Source organism: Micropterus salmoides, unplaced genomic scaffold, assembly GCF_014851395.1.
Source record: "Micropterus salmoides isolate LMB-PRFRI ecotype aquatic unplaced genomic scaffold, ASM1485139v1 Ms_hic_scaffold_18, whole genome shotgun sequence".
In the NCBI taxonomy this organism is placed as follows: domain Eukaryota; kingdom Metazoa; phylum Chordata; class Actinopteri; order Centrarchiformes; family Centrarchidae; genus Micropterus; species Micropterus salmoides.
The window spans coordinates 24543856-24565386 of NW_024040928.1; the positions used below are offsets into that span (position 1 = coordinate 24543856).

At 38.9% G+C, this 21531-nt stretch overlaps 1 protein-coding gene across 2 annotated transcripts; it reads left to right on the forward strand.

Annotated features, from left to right (window-relative positions):
* Positions 1–4432: 4432 nt before the first annotated feature.
* Positions 4433–13970, forward strand: vgll2a (vestigial-like family member 2a). Of its 2 annotated transcripts, none has more exons than XM_038727860.1 (4): positions 4433–4638; positions 6336–6582; positions 8399–8896; positions 10973–13970. In XM_038727860.1, the coding sequence occupies exons 1-4, from the start codon at positions 4561–4563 to the stop codon at positions 11014–11016; spliced, it is 867 nt and encodes a 288-aa protein (XP_038583788.1). In that variant the 5' UTR covers positions 4433–4560; the 3' UTR covers positions 11017–13970. The 2 variants fall into 2 exon arrangements, with proteins under 2 accessions (XP_038583788.1, XP_038583787.1); XM_038727859.1 differs by having other exon boundaries at positions 11185–13969.
* The last annotated feature ends 7561 nt before the right edge of the window (positions 13971–21531 follow it).

Here is a 21531-nt window from a genome sequence, read left to right on the forward strand (position 1 = left end):
AAACCTAACTATGGAGTTTTGGTGCTTAAACCTAATGAAACTGCGATCGTTTCATGTTAACCACATGTTTATCATTGTTACCATGATGACGAAGGTCACCTGATGAAGGTCGACAGCTTTAAATGCATAGACATGACATGCCATGATATCACGTTGATACACACAGATCGATCGTTGAATAGTGCTTGTGAGAGGAGCTGAGCTGGACTTCAATGGGAGATATTTTGGGTTTGAATAGCTTTCCTGCACCACTTGTGGTGGGGAACAGGTGTGCTGGTTATTGGAGGGGCCAGCATAAAGGACAATCAAATGCCAGAATTACAAATATTTATAAACAGATTATTAGTACAATGAGAAAATCAATGGTGATAACATAATAGTTATATTGTGTGCAAATATTCTTTTTTATTTATTACTGCTTGTAGCACAGGTTGACTGAGCTTGCATGCTCTTTTAAAACAATTTCCAGTTACCCAAAGTATTACTCATTAAAACTTTATACTAACCTACTAACTACTCTAATTTATAATATAATTTAGTCAAATTTTGGTGCAGTGCAGGAAAACACCATATCTGAGTTAATTGAAATAACATGGCTTAAAAGCCTGAAAAAGACAGACAACCATAATTAATAAATCACTGTGGTATGAAAAAAATTCTTCATAGAAAAACACATCAGATGAATATTTGGACATCATTTAAAATGTGACATTGATTATTAAAAGGATCATTTTATTTGAGAAATAAGCTACTTTTGCTCAGTCAGAGTCAGAGTTTATAATGATCTGTCAGCTGGAGACTTCATTATAAAGGGTCAAAGGTTCATGTAAACAGCTCAGTCTAAATAAATTGGTGCAACTGACCACAAACTTCCCAGCTGTGTGTTCAGTAATTTTCACATAGGATGCAATCAGACATTTAGTGTTGGAAATCCCGAGTACTTTTTTCCTCTGCTGTGGGTGTGGTGTTTCTGTTGTGAGCACGTTATTAGAAGTCAGATGATAATGCAAACTTAACATCTAAAGGTGAACATGTTTGACAGCAACCCTGTCTGTTAGAAATTAACTTGCTAATTAGCAACAGCAAGTGCATTTTGAGAGAAATGTAATGTCACCCTATTTACATATTTTTAATGAACACATGTGCAAAATATTGACTGACTGACGTTAGTCATGTTTTCCTACAAAATCCTCATTTTTGTTTTATGGTGATATTTTGGCACTTAAGGCAGTCAGTTTAAGTTCAGCAAAGACTGAATCTTGATTTAATATTAAAAGAGGTCACCAATGAGTTGAGGCATAAGACATGACATGTTTACACTTTACCAAAACTGTGATCTTTCCCTAATCTTAACCAGTCTAAACCTAACCACAGGCAGGAACCAGGAATGCAAACCCAAATTATATGAAATTATTATAATTTCACTAGCAAGGACCACACAATCGACAGGTATGATTAAATGATTTATTGATGATCGAAACAGAAGATGTACGAGACTTGCGGTTGCCAAAGAGACGTTCGAAAGCGTTGTGGGGAAGCTACGATAAGGAAATCCGCCGTAGCACCCGGGCACGACGGACCCCCTTATAACCCTATCAGAAGATCAGGAGGCAGGACAGAGAGAGGGGTGGGGGGGAGGGATGCAGGATACGAGAGCGAAGGTGAGGAGTTAGGACGTGTGGGTATTTATGGAAATGCTGGCGATGACGTGGTTGATGTGTGTTCCCGCTCCTGAAACTCTGCTAATTAGCACCACTAGTTCAAATAGTGAATGAAAAAATGACAGAAATGTAAGTGAAATGAATCGGTCTGAATAGAAAGTGCTTCTGTTGGGTAAGATGTTGGTGAACCCTGACCTCTAGTAATAGCGCCAAAATGGAAGCAAGCTATTTGACTTTTGACCTCCAGAAGTTGGGAGGCCACTGAGGAATTGTGGGACTTCATAGCATTACATTCCACTCGTTTGTTACTTTGATTTGTTTACTCATTCAATTAGAAGTAAGTGCCAGTAAGTTACATTCTTAACTGTGGCTTCAAACACTAATAAAACTGTAACTGTGCATACAGGAAACATAATGATCACTAACTACACCCACTACTTACTATCGGGTATTACATTTTGAATCAGTAAGAAAATATTAAGCATAAACTTGTAGAACTTTAAACTGCTGCTTGTCATTTTCACATAGCTTGAGTTGCATTCTATTAAGCTTGCGAGGCAAACAGTCTTACTGTAGACAGAGCCGGTCTGGACCTCCCTGGGGCCCTAAGCAAAAGTCTGCCATGTAAACAATTTGCCATTGCTGCACAGTTACACCTGACATCGCAGTGCTTTCACTGCAATCCTCTTTTGTCTTTGTCTGTCTCTGTAATAAGCCTGAATGGAGACCTCTGATAGACTTGTCCTTAGGGTAAGAAAAATCCAGTGCTGGTTTGAGCTCTATTTAGGAGTCTGATTAGGGGTGTTATGAAACACTGAGACATAACATTTGCACAAGATTGGTGTGCATGACTACTAGACAAGAATATATTGTAATAGAGCTAATATTTTGAAAAAATATTTATAGATTAAATATTTGATAGGGGGGTCTGGGGGTCCTCCCCCATAAGATTTTCAGCATTAAACGCTTAATTTCCTGCATTCTGGAGACATTATTATTTTTATAAAGGGAAGCACGAAATTCAGGTGGTAGGTGACAATTCACAATATAAAAATATAATAAAATATAATGCAGTAATCAGTGGCTTATTATTATTTTTTGCTTAAGTTACTAAGTTTTTGGACAATGCAGATGTTTCTTTTATATTTACATTGCATTGCAGGCTTATTGTGCAAATAAACCTTTCTCATAGCATTTTCATTTGTTAATCAACATTTCTTGGTGCAAGCTATTTTTCAGAACATTTTTAACAAATGCTTTCAGAAAGTGGTGGCTACATGTCCCCAGCGTCCCCAGGGTAAATGACCCTCCCTCCCTGCTGTCCTGTGTTTTTTGTCCCGTAACGCAAGAAACAGAGAGCAGAGGGGGTGGGGGCTAGTAAGAGATGTGATTGGGCCAGCCCAATGTCAGTACAGAAAATTACCCAATGGGCCACTGTCCATGCTTTATAGGCCGATCATTGGCCCGTTTTTTAAAAACAGTTATATAAATAAATAATTTATGTTTACACCAGCCCCAAAGGTGCGGCCTGCTCACCGGGCATTTGCCCGGTATGCCAGATTACCAATCCCACCCTGCTGGGGGGGCAATCTGCAGGGTCATTTGGTGTAGCAGCACCTCATGAGGGTCTGAGCTGCTTGTATCTGATGCTGGCTGTACATCTCTGGCTATGCTCATACTGGATAAGGCCTTTAGTTCACCTGGGTCTGTGTGACTTGCTAAAGACGTCTGTACTGGGTCTGTGCTAGTGTTGGCTCAGTCAAACTTTAGCAAAGCCCTTTTAAATTATAGATTTCAGTACTTAGATATTAGATAGATATTAATGTTGTTGTAGCTCCATTCAAACAGACTCCTTCAGGTTTCCTTTAATACATTTTTAAATGTAAAATACTATTTATACTGTGACTCGGCTGAATACATGATGGTTATTTACTGAGATACAGTATCTCACAAAAATGAGTACACCCTGCACATTTGTGTAAATATTTGATTATATCTTTTCATGTGACAACACTTAAGAACGAAAAAACGAATGTGATGTGTTATCTTGAGGGGACAGCAAATTTTCACTGTTATACAAGTTATACACTCACCACTTTACATTGCAGCAAAGTGTCATTTCTTCAGTGTTGTCACATGAAAAGATATATTCCAATATTTACAAATACGTGAGGTGTGTACTCACTTTTGTGAGATACTATGTGCATCCATATTGCCAAGTCTGCCAAGCTAATCAATACTTTAATAGTCAATATCTACTCTAACTGCACATGTGGTTAAAAGCACAGAAAAAAGCTACAATGTGGACTTCTGAGTGAAGATATTTTTGCCACCTATTTTTTCCAAGTTCAAGAAGGAATTTATACTTTCTAGATTAAGCTTGAATGCTCAGGCGAGTCAATGCAGAAGGAAACTGTAACATGACCAGTACCTCAAATAAAAACACATAATCAGTAGAGGACTTCAATCATGAAAATATATGGATAACAGCTTTGCCATGTTGTGCAATAAAACGAATGCAAGAAATATGAATGCATGTGAAATTAGCAGAAATGCAAAATGTGTTGGATCATTAAAATGTTTTAGATTTGAGTTTATAGCTTTATAGATGTTATAATTTTGTGTCCGTAATTAAAAGCCCATTAAGGTAGAGGTAGCGCTCTGGCTTCTGATTGGCGGGAGGGAGTCGTCAGACTGGGTGTGTGGAGGGAGGAGGAGGAGGGTGGAGGAGGTTCCCTTCTGTGCGCACGGCCGCAGTCCAGTGCGTGAAGAGCGCAGAACAGCGCAGCAGACAGACTCTCTCCACTGTGTCCTTCACCGCCGGGATTATTATTTCCTCTCCGTCTTTACAGACCTGCTCTCTAAATGAAGCTTGGTTCTTCTCCGTGATTTCTTCGCCATGAGCTGCCTGGATGTGATGTACCAAGTGTTTGGTCCTCAGCCCTATTTCAGCTCCTACAGCCCCTATCACCACCAGGTATGGATCATATATTCTCTATAAACTGTTTTTAATCAGCTCATTCACTACTTATTTCTGCACTGTGGATTTAAGATCTGTTTGAAAAGTTCCTATTTAGGTTTCAAAGCCCATGGAGCTGCCAATTAAAACTTAATTACAGGAGACTAGGGAGCTACTACTGCCATTAACTATAGATAATATATTCATAAAATGTAATAATTCGACCCCTACAGCACTTAATGTCATTTAATATACTATCTATATATAAAAAATAGTTGAACACACTGTTAATCAGCACTTAAAACACCACAAAATGCAATGCATGGACTAAGCGCGACTACAGAGAGGAACTCATCCGGTGCGTAAATCTTTAGGCAAATGGAAAACTTTTTTTTTGGGTAACTTGTTGTAACTTGTTGGCATTTATTTCTCCAGATTATATATGCTTCTTATATTTCCCACGACCGTGAAGGGGTTTTTGTTCCATCTCTTTAGGCTAATTTTAGATCACCAAAGCAGAGAGAAAAGAAAACAAGATATATTGTTGTTACGTTTTCTTAACAAGAGGAAGTTGTTTCGAGTCGCAACTGATGGATTTCACTTATCATATAATTCCGTAAGCATACTGTTTAAGTTTTAACAGAGTTTGGTAGAGTTTTAATACATATTTTCTTCAGAATTTGGATCTAGGATAATGGCCATAAATTATTTCATAACCTATTCCACCTAAAGTCTCATTTCCTTTCTAATGTTACAAGGTTGAATGAGAAAAGCGCATCATTTGGGCTTAAAAGTATATTTTTATATTACAATTTATATTTACAATTTTTACAGCATAAATGTCATTGGGACCAAAATAAGATCATAGACCAGTTCATTTTACTTTTTAATGTCTGTTATAAGACATCATGCCTGTGACTGTGAACAGTTTGAGTTCAGCAGGTTTTTGTGAGGCCTTTCCAGACCTGTTAAACGGCTTTTTTCACTCTCTTAAAACCTCTCAGTCAACATCCAGGCATATTTCACATAGTGTCAAAACTCACTTTGTCTGTCATCTAAACAGACTCTGGATCAGCCAGAGTCTACCCATGCTATACACCACAGTGTGTGTGTGTGTGTGTGTATGTGTATATATCACTTTTTATTAGCAAGAGTTGTATGAATATAATTTTATATGGTTTATCAAATACATTTGTCATATAATAATGTCGTACTGTAACTTACTTTCATTTACATAGTTTTTCACCATAATCAAGACTTTTTTCTATTATCATATGAATAAGTATGGTTTTAAAAAAGCAGTGAAACAGTTTGTTCTGTCATTTTGTGCAGCAATAATGAGGTGCAAAGTTTTTATATTTGAAAACTGCCATAGTTAATATATGGGTGTGCTTCAATTTATATAGTGATACCACAGTAAATTAAAAGACAGGTGAACCATTAGGTGTAATTATTTTCTTCTTAGTTTTTAAATAAAAGCCAAGCCCTTGGCTTATATGTTTATATAATTTATGTTGGTTTGTACATAAATAGATGACAGAGTTTGGGTGGAGTCATCTCCTACTACACACCTGTTGTGTCCTGAAAAAAACAAACACATTTTTAGAGGTCAAATGTCACATATTGCTTAAACTCTTTGTAGTATGTATCTATGCAAAGTAATAAACACATGTGTTGATAACTTATAATAATAATAATCTGCATGTCCTTCTTAGAAACTGGCCTTGTATTCCAAAATGCAAGATCCCCAGGACAGCGCCAGCCGGCTCGGCCCCCTGGGCCCTCCGGCGATCAAAGAGGAGGACAAGGAGCTGCCGCCGGGTGCCGAGTACCTAAGCTCCCGCTGCGTCCTCTTCACTTACTTCCAGGGAGACATCAGCGCTGTGGTGGACGAGCACTTCAGCCGAGCCCTCAGCCACACAACTGCATACCCTGCTTCAAGCAGCCACAAGGCCGTAAGAGGTGTGTGTGTCAGCGTTTTTCCCTAAACGTATGTCTGTTAGTGTCGAAGACAATCTGAAACAGCAGTCTGACCATCATCGAGACATTTATCCAGTGAAACCCATGAAACTCTTCAATGTTTTTTGGAAATTCTGGTGTGTTTGTGCTGTAAACTTTAGTAATTTTGGTTCCTGCTGTTGAGAGTTTTGATATTGTGGGACTGAGGCTGTTAAAAGCAATATTGTTTCCCAGGATTCAGTGACTTTGTCTTGGTCTCTCAGATTTTCACCAGGTAACATTTGATTAAATATTGTTATGAAAAATGGTTTCTTTGAATCACTTCAGTCAAGAGTACAGTTCTAAACCACAAAATCTTCAGTTTGACTAATATTGGTTTTTGATAGACATTGCACATTTGATCTGAAACTGCTGATTTACAGTTTTGCTCTGCTATTGAGTGTTTTTGTGTAAAACTGAATCCACAAAAATTCTGTATAGAATTCTATATAAATTTACTCGTGTGAAATCTAAGCTTAGTCACATTGGATTGCGCTTGGATTGGATGGAGGTTGAGGGTTTTCCATAGACAAACACTGCAAGAATGATCACGTCTACATAAATATATAGATAGAATAATAGTATTTTGCAAGTGTCAGCTTTTGTTTATTATAGTGGCTGTTGTTGCGTTTGATGGAAATGTAAAGTCAAACAACATAGTGAGATGATGTAAATAACCCGAAGCAAAAATATAATAACAAACAGTTTTGTATGACACTATACGGAAGATTCAAAGTACAATAGGGTACATTTGGAGTCATTTGAATTCACGTAACAGTAGGGATCCCTTTAGAGGGTTGGTTTGGGATAAAGAAACAATTTTATTTTTCATTTGGAGAGCTGCTTTTTAAGTAACTTGCAAATGGGCTTTGAAAATGTACATTAGAGAGTTAAAAGTATTTCCTGGGAATTTCTCAGTTTGTAAATATTTTTTGTACTGTCATTGGATCTATCACGGACTGCGAACTGTGCTCAAGTGTATTTCTCTTTGGCATCACATTACCTAGTCTCTCTGTCACCTGAGATAAACAGGATGGTGAAATAAAATGGTATTACCATGTTCAAACTTTACCGACTTGGTATTCGATGAATCTCCTTTCATGGCTGTTTCTCAATTCCAGCACCTTTGTGTAATCTAGCAACTTCTGAATCCAAACAGAAACAAACAAGGCAATATTTTAAGTATTGCATTTAATGACCATTCATTTCTTGCAACTAATGGTTGACAAAATCCATTAATCTGCTAATTATTTTCTCAATTAATCAATTGTTTTGTCTATGAAATGTAAGGTAAATTCCCACTCCTGGCTTTTAAATTTCCAACTTTTTCTACCAACAGTTCAAATACCCATAGATAATCAGTTTATAATTATATGTAACAGAGAAAGGCCCCAAGTACATTTTAGAAGCCGTTGCAGTACAAACAAATATTTGGCTTTGAAAAGAGACTCAAATGAAAAACACATTTTCTGTCAGTTGACTAATCAATTCAGCTCTAATTAGTTCTTCACAATAAGAGATGAATACAATATCACCAAAGCACACATTTAAAGGAGTTTTAAAGTGATGTATTATGACTGCAATATGGCTGACAGATTTGGTGGACCTTGTGATAAGAATTTCTTGTCTACCAATTTTTGAGGTCAAAAACAAACATTCAGCCTCAAGTTTTAAAATGTTAACTTAAATATGCTCTAATAATTAGTTAATTTAGTAACTATTTCGGAAAAGTAAACAAGTCTGGTTTGTAAAACATAAGCACGGATTTCTGTCTTCACAGATGGATCATTCCCTATGAGCCAGAGAAGTTTCCCTCCGTCTTTCTGGAACAGTTCCTACCAGCCCTCAGTCTCCTCGACCCTAGGCAGCGCTCTGTCAGCTCCCCACACAGAGCTCCCCTTCCCTGCGGACCCGTACTCCTCCTCCTCCCTGCACAGCCATCTCCACCAGCCCAGCCCTGACGCCTGGCACCCATCCCATCATCATCACCATCACCACCACCACCCTTACTCACTAGGGGGCACTATAGGCACCCAAGGCTCAGCATATACACGTCCGGGGGGACACGAGATGTACAGCACAGCGTTCGACCCCCGCTACGGTTCTCTGCTGGTGCCATCAGTGAGGCCTCATCACCGTCTGACGTCCTGCAGCTCGGTACCGGGGCCCAGCGCCTCGCCCTGTGACCTGGGAGGGAAGGGGGAGTCAGGTACGGCTTCTGCCTGGAGCGGTGCTTTCACCGGAGCCGGAGCAGAGATCGGACTAAACGTTGACACAGGTATTGTCAATATTTCACATCAAGTCAATTTTATTCATGTAACCCAAAATCTCAAATCAAAAGACTACATCTTTTATTCTTTAGCTAAGGAAATCCACCCTTCCACAAAAACCTAAATCTGGTACTTAGATCTCTCCTCCAGGACAGACAGACATGCAAAAGATGTTCTACGTACAGATTATAGACAGAAGAAACTATAGTAAAATTGTTGAGAAATAGAATGACATCATCTGTCATCATTCAAACTCATGACAGTTATGTGCTATTGTGAGCCAAAAGTTGATCTTGATCTTCACTCTAAACACCACCGAGCTTGGTCAAGACATGTTATTAGTCAACAGCTCATAAGCTTATTCTAATGATTTTCTTTCATGTCTGTCTTTTAGCAACTTAGCATTACAATAGAGAGGCTTTTTTTTTTTTGGAATGTAGAGAGGGCAGACAAGCCATCAGCAAATTCTAAACAGAAATCTAAAACTTGTAAGTCTGAACAGTAAGTTCAGCTCAGCCAACCTTATCTTCAAAAACTTACATTTATATAGTACTAAATTGTTCTCCCATTTACGCTTTGCTGTCAAACGTAATCGCTGCCTGGATTATGTAAAGGTTTACATACAGCAGCACTGTACTCAGGGAGTCTCAGGGAATTTGTGGTTTTGGTTAAATGTTAATTACACATCTCCTGAATCAAATCACTGTGGACTTTTTCTGTGACCCTAACCCTAACCCTAACCCTAACCCTAAAGGCTGATCTCCCTAACCCTAACCAAGTGCAATCAGTGCCTAAACATAACCATAAAAGATGTAGCCACTACGAGTTAATAGTGTATTGCAAAATCAGATAAGATCATTGATAAGATGACTGATGACTTTAGTATCAACATTTTTGCAGCTTGCCAGATATGTAATTTGTTGGAGACATGGTTGGCTCAGCACATACTGTATATACAATCACTTGAATAACTTGAATGGAGACAAGGCTTGGTCTTAGTTGTGAATCCAAAATGGTCACTGAGGAGCTGAAATGCTGTTATTTCAATACCTGTTGTGGATTATTACATTTGGTCAGTTGAGAACAGATTTATTGAAACTCAGATAGCAATTACCTTTTAGTCAAAAGTTATTGGAAACAGCCGCTTAACATGAAACTTTCTGAGAACGTTGGAGCTTCTCATTGGGGTAGGTTAATAATGTCAAATCTGTGATTTCAGGCACTTGTACTAGGGCAATACAACACATAATAGTTATGTGTGTGATCACATGGTTGACCTGTGACTAAATGTGCAAAACAAAAAGATTTGTCTGGTAAATGAACACCAAATACAGTATTAAATGAAGACAACCACACTAAGCTCTAATGATTCTACTGTATAACAAACATTTTTACATTCTCAGGAAAAGGACAAAGTGTAGTCGAAACACTGGTTATACAATAAAATTATTGGAGTTTAGTATCATTTCATCTTCAACAGCAACCAATGAAAACGCTTTGCAGATAGTGAAATCTAAGTCAAGCTGACTTACATATGTCATCATTGAAAACAGGCAGATTTGTAAAATAAGCATTTGCAAAGCTGTTCGGATGCATTTTAGCTCTTCCATATTGACACACTGAAAATGTCCTGCTTGTTTGGGCTGACGCTGAACTTGGCCAACCCCAGTTTGTTAAATGCACAACCATCCACAGGACTAATTATTAATTTAGTTGTTTAAGTGTTTGGGTGGAATGATGCTTACATGAAAACATTATTCAAGATATTCAGTATGACCACGTAGCAAAGCAACAACTTGAAAGCATGAAAACCAGATTTGAATGAAGAATTTTACCCTGCCTCAGATCAACTTACCACAAGGGGTTTGAACCAACAAACTGACTGTCAATCAGCACTTTAACACCAGCTGTCAACTTCCTTTTCTGTTGCTTTCTTGCTTTCATCCCCTCCCTGCCTCGGGCAATTCCTCCTGCTTTTATCAACAAAACATTTGCGCTACTTTTTCTAATCTCCCCTTTTCTTGCTGTTCTCTTCTTCCACTGCCTTTTCTTTCCTTTTCCTCTTTTCTTTCCTCCCCTCTCAGGTCTGCAGGCACAGGATAAGAGCAAGGATTTGTATTGGTTTTAGAGACTGCTGAGACTCTTCCCCACTCTTCACTCCTACTTCAGCTGTAGCTTCTTTCCTCCACTCCTGCTCTACTCTGTTGCTCTGCTGCTGTTATGGGATGACTGACAGAAACTGAAAATCGGTCAGACGTCCGTTTTGTGCTGTTAACAGCTTCTGGTCTAATTGCAGCGCGGTGTTACAGCGGTCTGTGCAGCAGCAGCGCAGCCCTGCTGAGCTGAAAGCTGAAAGTGTGGATAGAAAGGGATCGTGGAAACAAAAGTGGACTCACGGAGGAGTGAGAGAATCTGATCTTGACGGATGTGGACAAAGACAAGACTCTTTGTGCTTCTGTAACAGGCAGGGACAACATTCCTAAACTGGAAAAAGTCTGGGGACAGACAGACAGAGACATGTGTTGTCAAACTCCAAAGCCAGGCGCTTGAAGGACTTGGCAGAACTTGCCTTACTGGGACAACTGGGCTACAGACATGGGAGTGTTATGGCTGGAGGAAAGGTCGTTTTGGTGTTGAGGAGACTGCACAGCAAGAATTTGGCAGACGGCAAAAGCAGGATGAGTCCGAACACTGTTTTACAAGGAGTATTGATTCAATGTCAACTAAAAACTGTCAGTATTTTATGGCAAAGAAAAAGTTAGTTTTGGATGGTTTTCAACTGATAATCTTATATTTATGTAATGGTTAACCAAACAACTCCAATTGCAAAACTGTGTACAAACTCCAAGCAGGTTTTGACCATACTGAAACAAGATAAAGTGTAGTCTGTATGCATACTAAATCCTTTTGATTTATGAGCGTAGGATGCAGTCGATGTACTCTAGTGTCCCACAGTGCACTGCTCAAAGGAAACGGAAGAGTTGCTGACAGCTGCAAAAAATAAAATGCCCTGGAGAGATGGAAGATGTTAGAAAACACATAATTATTAAGTCTTTCTTTCTCTCTTTTTGGCAAAGTCACAGTTTTGACTGATATCCATTGGGGCACATACTGCTTCCATTCCTGTTAGTACAGTTGAGTTTCTTGTACACCAAGTTCACAGTGTAATATGGCAATTTGTAAATAAACTAGCGCACACACATACTGTTAAAATGTAGTATGGAATTGGGACACACTTGTCCCAGTAAGATCTTACAATGACTAGGAGGTAATAATGGATTTGGTGATTGGTGATTTGCAAATCAAATAACATCTTGAAAACTATGTTAAAATCTTGGATAAGGTTGTAAAGAAAATTCAGATATCGAGATTACATACAGTATCTCTTGATTGTTTTTTCAATCAAAGGAATTCATTACCTATATTTTAACATGTAGGGTGTCTACCCTAGGGTCTCAGAGAAGCAGTCACTGAAATTACTGCTGGGCAGAAAATAAATTGAGAACAATGTTTAGAATCAGTAAATAATTGAAGTCATTTATCAGGCTCCAAACATTTTCTGCTCAAAGCCTCTCAAATGTGTGGATTTGCTGGTTCTCTGTTGGTGATTGAATACTTTTGGGTTTTTATGAGATGAATATGTCAACGTTAATTTAAAAAAGGTTTTGCAAAATTAAAAACTAAGTTTAGATGGCTTGCACAATGTTTTGATAGGCGGAAAACAAATCTCTGCAAACATTATTTTGCATTTGCATTTGGGCTGAGTTGACCCAAAAACCTGCCCACACATTTGTCAGCTTGGGAGTCGCGTGATTTCTGGAGGTGTTGTCTTACAGCTCTGGTCTGAATCATTTTTCCCCCACCACATATTCCACAACTCTGCCTCTGATTGGGTAGTACTTTTTGGTTAAGGTTAGGGTAAGAGTAAGGTCTGGGTTAGCCAGTCAGAGGCAGAGTAGGTTCAGAACTTAACACAAATATCGTGTCCATTAATATTATGGTGGTAAAAAAAATAACACTCTGAAACTCCATAACACATGGTCATAAAAAAGGTGCAGTTAAGATACAGTTCCATGTAATATTTACCAGGTTAGGTGGGATTGATAGACTGCTCCGCCATTGACTGACGCAAACAGGATCGCGGTCAGGATGCCATCTGCAGTAGATAACCAGTTAACTAGTGCCTGCTGTTTTAACGTTTCAGAACCTTTTCACTAGCATAGTTGTAAAGGTTTCAAACCTGGAAAACAAGAAGAGGGAGAATAGTGACAAATTTTAAACTCTGTAAAAAATTCTGCCTATCAAAGCATAATGCAAGCCTTCAATCTTAGAAAACCTTTTTCATAAGTTTCTTTCAGTTTTGAGATGTGCCAAAATATTCCTCCCACAAAAACAATTTAAAGACATCACCTTGGCCTCTGTTAATTTACAATGGACATTTTCCTCTATTTATTTTACAGTTAATACCCTAAACAATGAATGAATCAATTAAAATATAATGGAATAATAAATAACGCAAATGAGAATCAGTTGCCACCCTTATTTAAGTGTTATTCAAACATGGTATATTTTTGTAACTTAGATGTTCAAATAAATCACTTTTAGTCCAGTTTTAACCTTAATGTCCATCTTTTGACCTGAAAAATAAAAGTCTCGGTGCAAAATAGTGACAACTGCTTCTTTTGGTTGTATTCCTGAGTCATACAAAAATGACAGATGTCACAGATTGTCAAGAGACAAGAACCAACCCTCTGCCTATGAAATAAAAATAACCTCAGGTGTTAAGAAATTTGAGTGTCAACGTCTTTTCAATGTAAAGCTGTTTGATGGGCTAAACTGAGAAAAGAAAGCCTACCTACCTACTGCATATACAAAGAGAATGAATACCCTGATGAGAGTGCCCCCGCCTCAGGAGCAGAAAGATGAGCAATCACCATTACACCTCTACACTTACCTCCAGAGTGGACTGAACTGTATACTATGAAACATCATTTTATGGTGAAAGCACAGATTAAAAAACAACATGACTGTGTTAACAAAAGAAATGTAAACTTCACACCAGTGGCTGCTGAGGTGGGAGGGAGGGGGATGTTTCCCTGATGAATGAGGACAACGACAGCAATTTGAAGCCACTTGACTCTTTCTCTCCCTACTCCCATGCAGCTGTCAACGACAACTGCTCTTCAGCTTAGTGAACACACACACACACACACACACACACACACACACACACACACACAAACCTGTCTTTACTACTTAGTGTTGACCATGATCTTTGAGTTCTTTGTGAGGACCACCTCGGCCACTGTCGCTATCAGTAGTTGGGAGTAGTGAGTGAGAATTTCACTTCGGAAAAAGTAAACAAAACCCCATATTTTACTGCTCTAGTTTTGGGGGTCGGCCCCTGATTCTGTCATTTCATTAACATTCTCTCTTCTGCCTTCAAGCCCCATCCCTTTTTTCCACTTTACCCCAACCAACTCAGCATTATACAGTGGTGTTAATGGGAGCTCACTTTTTTTAAACTCACTTTTGTGTGCTGACATTTGGTATGATTAAATGTCAATATATTAAAACATACATTGATCAAAATAACAAAAGATACCATTATTACTTATAGATGTAGATATATCACACAATGTCAATAAAGCTACATAACACTATTTAGACTATGGCTTTACAATTATGTTTGGAAATGGGAAGAAATGAATAATTATTTATGGAGCACTTTTCAAGCAATATCACAGTCAGAAAATTAAAAACATAAGCAGCTTTATGGACAAATCCAAGAGGTAAATAATGAAACATAAAAGGACACATATATACACATTGTAGATACATTTATTAATTTAGCTGACGCTTTTATTCAAAGCGACTTACCTTTGCTAAGTCTGTCAGAGGTCACACGCCTCTAGAGCAAATAGGGGTTAAGGCCCCATCCATATTACTGCGTTTTTGAATTAAAACGGAGACCTTTTGCTATGTTTGCACCTCCCGTCCAGATTACTACAACGGCAAAAACGAAGACCTAAAACGGAGGAGTTTAGAAACGCTGCCAACCCCGTTTTGCGTTTCAAAACTCCGGAGGGCGTTTTAGGGAAGACGGGCAGAAAACGGAGGACTTAAGAAATGATGACGCAGCCGCTCACGCTCAGCTCTCTGACTGGGTCTTATAAGTCATGCAAAGCAGAAATACGATGCTACTGACCGGGTTTTTGACATGGTATTTTTATTAAAATATTCTGTACCATGCAAATAATACATATCTGCCTACACTTGTACTGTGCATGTTGCTGTATTTACTTTGCAATGACTCCCAGTCTGTTTTCTGCTGCCACACTCCCGTGTTACACTCAGTAAAAGTCCCAGCTCCTTATTGGTGCATTAAAAAAAACCTTCTTTGTGTGTATTTATTTTTTCTTTCGCCAAATCTTCTGTAACTAGGAAGAGACCATCTGCTTCATGTTTACACTGGCACGCGCATGTCCAGTGTACCTGAATGGCCAGTAGATGTGCGACGGAGTTCAACTCCAAAACGCAGCTGAAACGATGGTGTGGATGGCTTTTGGACTTAAAACTGTTTTTGGTGCCATCTGTCAGCATGATTACAGAAAATCTACTGGCCCATTTTTACATCTTGAAAGGGTGTAGCATGGGCCAAAGAAGAACCCATTAAATTATGGAGTGCATCTGAATCACGGGGCAGATACAAATTATTTTTCACTTGAGTTTACATTGAGAGATAAGTCGATTGAAACACGTGTCTGTATCAAAATTAATCAAATTTGTTGCACGTGTAATTTGTTAGTAGGGCACTTGAATATGGACAAACGTTCTTACTATAAATCAATGTGTACAGAAGTTTATGTAAAGGTAGTAATAAAATAAGTCATGCAACCATTTACAGTCTGAATAACCAAATTGAAAAGTCAGTTTTTGGTCAGTCCGGTGAATTAAATACATTACAAATCACTGTACTTCATAACATTGCTGAAAAAACACTGTAAATACAGATTTATTAAAATATAACTGGATCAGCTTTGACATCTCTAATCCTAATGGATATTATTATTATTGTTTATTATTAGCGCTGGATTACAATTTTTAATCGTTGGTAATTGATCACACTGTTATGCACAAAATTGAATAACGAATTCTAAAGTAGTGTATTACACACTTTTAATTTAAATATACTGCTATGTTCACAAAAGTGCCATAACATGTGGTTTTGCCTGTTTAACCTGTTGGAAACGCTATTTGCCCCTATTTCCAAGAAAAATGCCTAAAATAACATTCTCAAAATGAATCAGGAATAGCTCCTCAATCACTTGGCCTAGATGCATAACGGTCTAGATTGTCTTCTTTGAAAGGTCAGAAGCTAAGGAATATGATTCCAATGTATATTAACAAATTTATTTTACCATTACAGACTAAATGGAGGAAAAAAATATTTTATACTCGCCTGGTAAAAAAAGCTATATTTTTAATGCAATAAACCATCAAAACCAGTATAAGATAGATTATGATGCAACTGAATGGCTTCATTTTATGAAAATAAACTACAACAGTTATCATACAATATTTTCAGAATATAGCAGAAAAAGGCCTGAAACAGACAGAATGTGTTTTTTGCAGTGAGAGGCGCCTTTTTAAAATTGTATTCTATTGGCAGTGAGTGTTCTGTGCACAGTTTATGCGTCCTGGGCTCCTCGCGTTTTGGGCACTTGCTGCGCCTTGCGTTTTTGAAGGAGCGCTCTTAGTGCACATAGTTGAAAAAAATTCAGCTCTGAGCAGAAAAGCACCCGACGTCATTTGCGTTTTTCCATTGTCTAATTGAATGAATGGAGAGACACAGTTGTGGTGACAGAAGCTTACAGTTGCTTGAATTGGACTCATCCTAAAATAAGCCTTGAACTGACCATCATACAGACAAAGCTACTGGACCAGCTAGTGGTACTTGTATTTTAGGTAGTGGTTATTGTATTTTACTAATTTTATATAATTTTTCATGCTCTTATCTTGTTTTTTTGTATTATTCTTTACACTTGTTAAAGCACTTTGTAACTTGTTTTTGAAAAATGCTCTACAAATAAGGATTATTATTATTACCAGCAGGGTATCCCCTTACTGATGGTCTCATGTACCCACACGGATCTCCATTTCCCTGCGTGTTTGTACACCTCTCACCTTCAAACAGTGCCAGAGCAGGCGCCCTCCGTTTTGTTTGTTTTAAAGCAGATGTTTTAAGCTCACAGTCCTGTGAGTTGTGATCAAGTTTCTGCTAATATGACAGTTATTACTTAGTGGCAAACCAAATATCACAGATCGCTGGTGCTATAATCTTTGATTAGACTGACAGGACAGCTGATTCGGTGGTTGCCTAGCAACATAAAAAAAATGCAGCACGATGCTCTTTTCCAAATTCAACCCAAAAAGGCACTGCATTGCGCCTCACGTTTTTGAACGTGCAAAGCACTTTCTGTCTGATCGGGGCCAAAGGCGATAGACAGCATGCACAGCAAAACAGCAAAAGTCAGAAGTTTTGACGATCACATGCTGCCCCCTGTTCCGGGGGCGTAAACAAATAAGGTGCTATTTACCAGAACTATTCCCTTTACACAGTAGCAATAAAATACTTCTTGCAAATCTCAACTTAAACATTAATGTAATCAAATCAAATATAAAACCTGCCACTGCCAGGGAATTACCTTTTATCTAGCTTGTTAAAACAAACAAGTCCAGCTTTCTATTTTTTTCTGAACAGGTATCAGCAGAAACATTTTTCTTTTATCAGGGAGCAGCATAAAGAGTCTATATTCAGTGTCAAGTTTCCCTGTTAGAGTGAGGCGAAATGGTCGAGGACAAGGAATAGTGACAAGCGGGTGCATTCCCGTGAAACTGTTGCGGTTGTGCTCGCCTCACTCACATTCCCGCCTGCTACCGAAGTTGAATTGTTTTGAACTTTGTATGCAACGCGCAGTACAAATCATTGGATGAGAGACTGATCCTCGCTGTTTGTGAGTTTCCAGAATCTATTACTGTTTACTGAATAGGACATCAACAGGAGGTAATTTGCATGGCAGAGCTTCTCCGCAAAACTTACTTTTGTTACTTCTGTTACTATCCATAGAGCCCTGCCCTTTACTTGCCGAGCGCTTGTCTCCTGTTCACCAGAGGAGCAAAGAGCAACCCCGTAGGGCCACGCGACTACGTCGTGATTTTAAGAACGTTCCTAAGACCGACATCTTCCCCAATACTCATCAGCATGCAGTGTGTAGCTATCCACTTCTCTATGGCATTTGATCGCTTGTCTTGCTTTTGTTTGTCTACTTCTCCCACACGCTGCCGAAGCCTCCCTCCACTGCTTGTTTGGTTGGGTGATTTCAAGGCTGATAAACATCCCACCTCTACTGTGACCCATGGTTTGACTTTATGTGTATTCAGAGCCAGTGAGCAATAGACTTTCACAATAATAATGATAAATACTGCGTTAAGGTGCGGTAAAATAACTGGTATCATTAATTAATTAATGCATTAATGCGATAATAACGTGTTAACGTGCCCAGCAATTGGAACAATTTTAAACTTACATCCAAAAAGGGGGAAATCACAAACAAGTTAAATTTAGCAAAACAGTATTTTTTCAAACTATGCAATTCACTCAAACAGACCTGAAAGCAACAAAAGTGCATTCAACATGAAACCCTCAGAAAGACATTTCAAAACAACATAAATTAAAGTGCACATTGTGCATGATGTTTTTTGACATTTCAAAAACGATAAAATAAAAATACCATGATGGGTGAACCACAGAGGCAGAGGTCCAGCCTATCAGAGTGACAAACCACTCTGTAGGACAATAACCGTTACATCACAGGGGTGTAAGCATCTGCGTTTATGTGTGTGTTAATGGTTAGTGTGTGTGTGTGGCAATATGGCAAGATGAGAGGAATGTGTGGGTATATGCACTTGTGTGTGCACAGCTGTAGCCATAGTTTATCTACCTGGATGTCTTCTGTACTTAAGCATGTGTGTATGTCATGGTGTTCTGTGTGTTTGTGACAACCAGTCAGCAGCAACAACAGGTTCTCTAGATGTTTAGTGCCAAAAACAAGCCTATCAACAGCTTCTGGCTTGAGAGATGCATGTGGCATGGTGCCGGGCACACACAGATCCTTTTTAGCCAAATGTTTTGTGTTTGGGAACATTTCCTAGTGTTTTTTACAACACCACAGGGAATCTGATTCACTATCAGACTGCAAGTAGGCAGACAACTCTGTCTTAATCTGCGTGTAAGGTGTAGGATATTGTTGCCCTGTGGAAGAAGCCTCCAACGGTTTTCTTTGTTGGCTCTGATACAGTTTGAGCTTCATGAGGCTGTAAAGCAGCTGACTCAGCTGTGCCCTCACAGCATTGCCTCCATCTCTGATATGGCCCTTGATTTACTCTACCTTTTCTTTTGCAGTGTATGTTGTTTTGAATCTGGGATCCATTAACGATGCCATGTCCAGAGGGTGTGATTAGAAGGTCAGTGAATTTCTCGCTCAGGTAATCCAGGATGGAAACTTTGATGGACTGGGTGCAGTGCCATCCTCCTGAATTGTCAAGATGCTGGAATGGAAGAGATGAAGCACACGGCTGACATAGGACACTGTGACGTAGTCTTCATCAGTGAATTCCACAAGGGGTTTTAAAGCCTTGTGCACTGACTCAAGTACTTTCAGCAATGAGATGCTGTGTCTCACTTGCTCCTGCTTCAGCACCCACTCAATCATCTTCTCCTGGGATTCCCACCTGGAGACCCATTGATCAGCTGGTGTACAGAGACATTTAGCTCTGCGCTGTGGACAAGTCTCTCCTCCTCTTCAAACTGAATAAGAAGCTGCTCACAACCTTCTTGCAAACAGCAACAGCACACCCAATACAGGGGTCTTTCACATTTCTCTCTGAGAAAAAAACAATAACATTTAAAATGGTATAATGATTGTACCAAAAATATTTTTGGCAATTATTTCTTATATAATTTCCACAGATCTCAGTCATATCCACTTTAACCAAAAATGTTCTGTATATTTTTTACACATGAATAACCTGCACACATATACCATTTTTGATTGCATTAAACAAAATGCACTGTCTTATATTTATCAGTAGGTTCTTATTATACTATATGGCTGATGACAAAAAGGATTATTATTTCCCCAATAGAGAGTCACAGAAACTCACCAACCAGAAGGGGCAGCCGTTGGCCAAAACACTGCAGTCTTGTCCTTTTATTAAGTCTCAGAGCTTTGATTATATTAGTCCCGTTATTGGTGGTGATGCACACAGGTTTCTTATAGGGTCCATTATATGAGAGCATCTCATGTAACTACTTCATATTTTTGCAGACTGGACAAAACAGGAGATTGCTTGGAGAAAAGTAAGAAAGGAAGTTACTCCCCAACACATAATCATTTATCACCAGTGATGAACCACACAAAGAATATTATATTGTTTTTAAACTGTACTTGGAACAGACCTGCAAGGAACCGCATGGTGCATGCAATTCTCGGCCGGTCTGCTGAACTCGGCACAAGACCGGTAAGTGGCAGGCGAGCAGTGCAGAAACAAATGGGTGAACAGTAAGCCTCAGTTTAGATGTAAATGTACAGTATAAGTTACAGTGAATTATGATTTGACAATCAGTCGACTATAGGCAAGACTTGACTATACTGATACAACTATGTGAATTCTTAGTCGGGGACACCCGGACCAGCCAAAATGTCCTCAAAAGCAAAAATGCCCTCACAGCAATGGTGTTCCATCAAGGGTTGGTCCTCACCTGTATATAAAGACAAGCAGACACCCCCATTGTTCCACTGTACACTGTTCGGGTCAGGCCTATAGACTTAATAAAGGGAGCATTTAGTGCAAGCTAGATCCTGCCCTACTTGGACAACTGGTGTGATATAGGTCAATGTATCAGAGGACACCACTCATATTGACACCTAAGAACAATTTTCGAGACACCAATTCACCTAGCCTGAATGTCTTTGGATGGTGGGAGGAAGCCAGAGCACCCAGGGGACGCGGACACGGCAGAACATGCAAACTCCACACAGAAAGGGGTTTGAACCCATGACCTTGCTGTGAGACAACAGTGCTAGCCACTGCACCACCGCGTCACCAACACGAAATCCCAAATTGCTCATAATGAGTAAACCAGAGCTTGCATTGCATAGCTGGTATTTTCCCAAATTCAAGTTAAAGCTAAAAAGAAGTTCAAGAATCATATTCATGTTCCTCATAATATAGGTCCATCGACAGATATCTGACCGCTTTTGAGAAAAGCCATTCAATCAGAGGCTACCAATGTTTTTGTTGCTTTGTGATACTCTAGTTTCTCCTTAGTTCGAGCACACCATCCATAGGACCTGTATTTGGCAGATGATTTTGTCCATGTTTGATGTCATGACACTTTGAGCTATTGATTATCCACCTAACAAAATTACCTCTAGAGACTGTCAGTTTTCACCCTTGTGAACCCTTTATATAATTCTCCATACACAAGGAAAATACAGACTGGTTATGTCATTTACATTTATGGAGCTTGTTAACAGCTTAAATCCATTTTACATGGGACTTTAAATGGATTTGTACA

Coding starts and splice junctions, on each gene's coding strand:
- vgll2a (XM_038727859.1), top strand. CDS start 4,561: ATGAGCTGCCTGGATGTGATGTACCAAGTGTTTGGTCCTCAGCCCTAT. Junction 6,583..8,398: donor CAGCCACAAGGCCGTAAGAG/GTGTGTGTGTCA, acceptor CTGTCTTCACAG/ATGGATCATTCCCTATGAGC. Junction 8,897..11,184: donor CGGACTAAACGTTGACACAG/GTATTGTCAATA, acceptor GTCTAATTGCAG/CGCGGTGTTACAGCGGTCTG.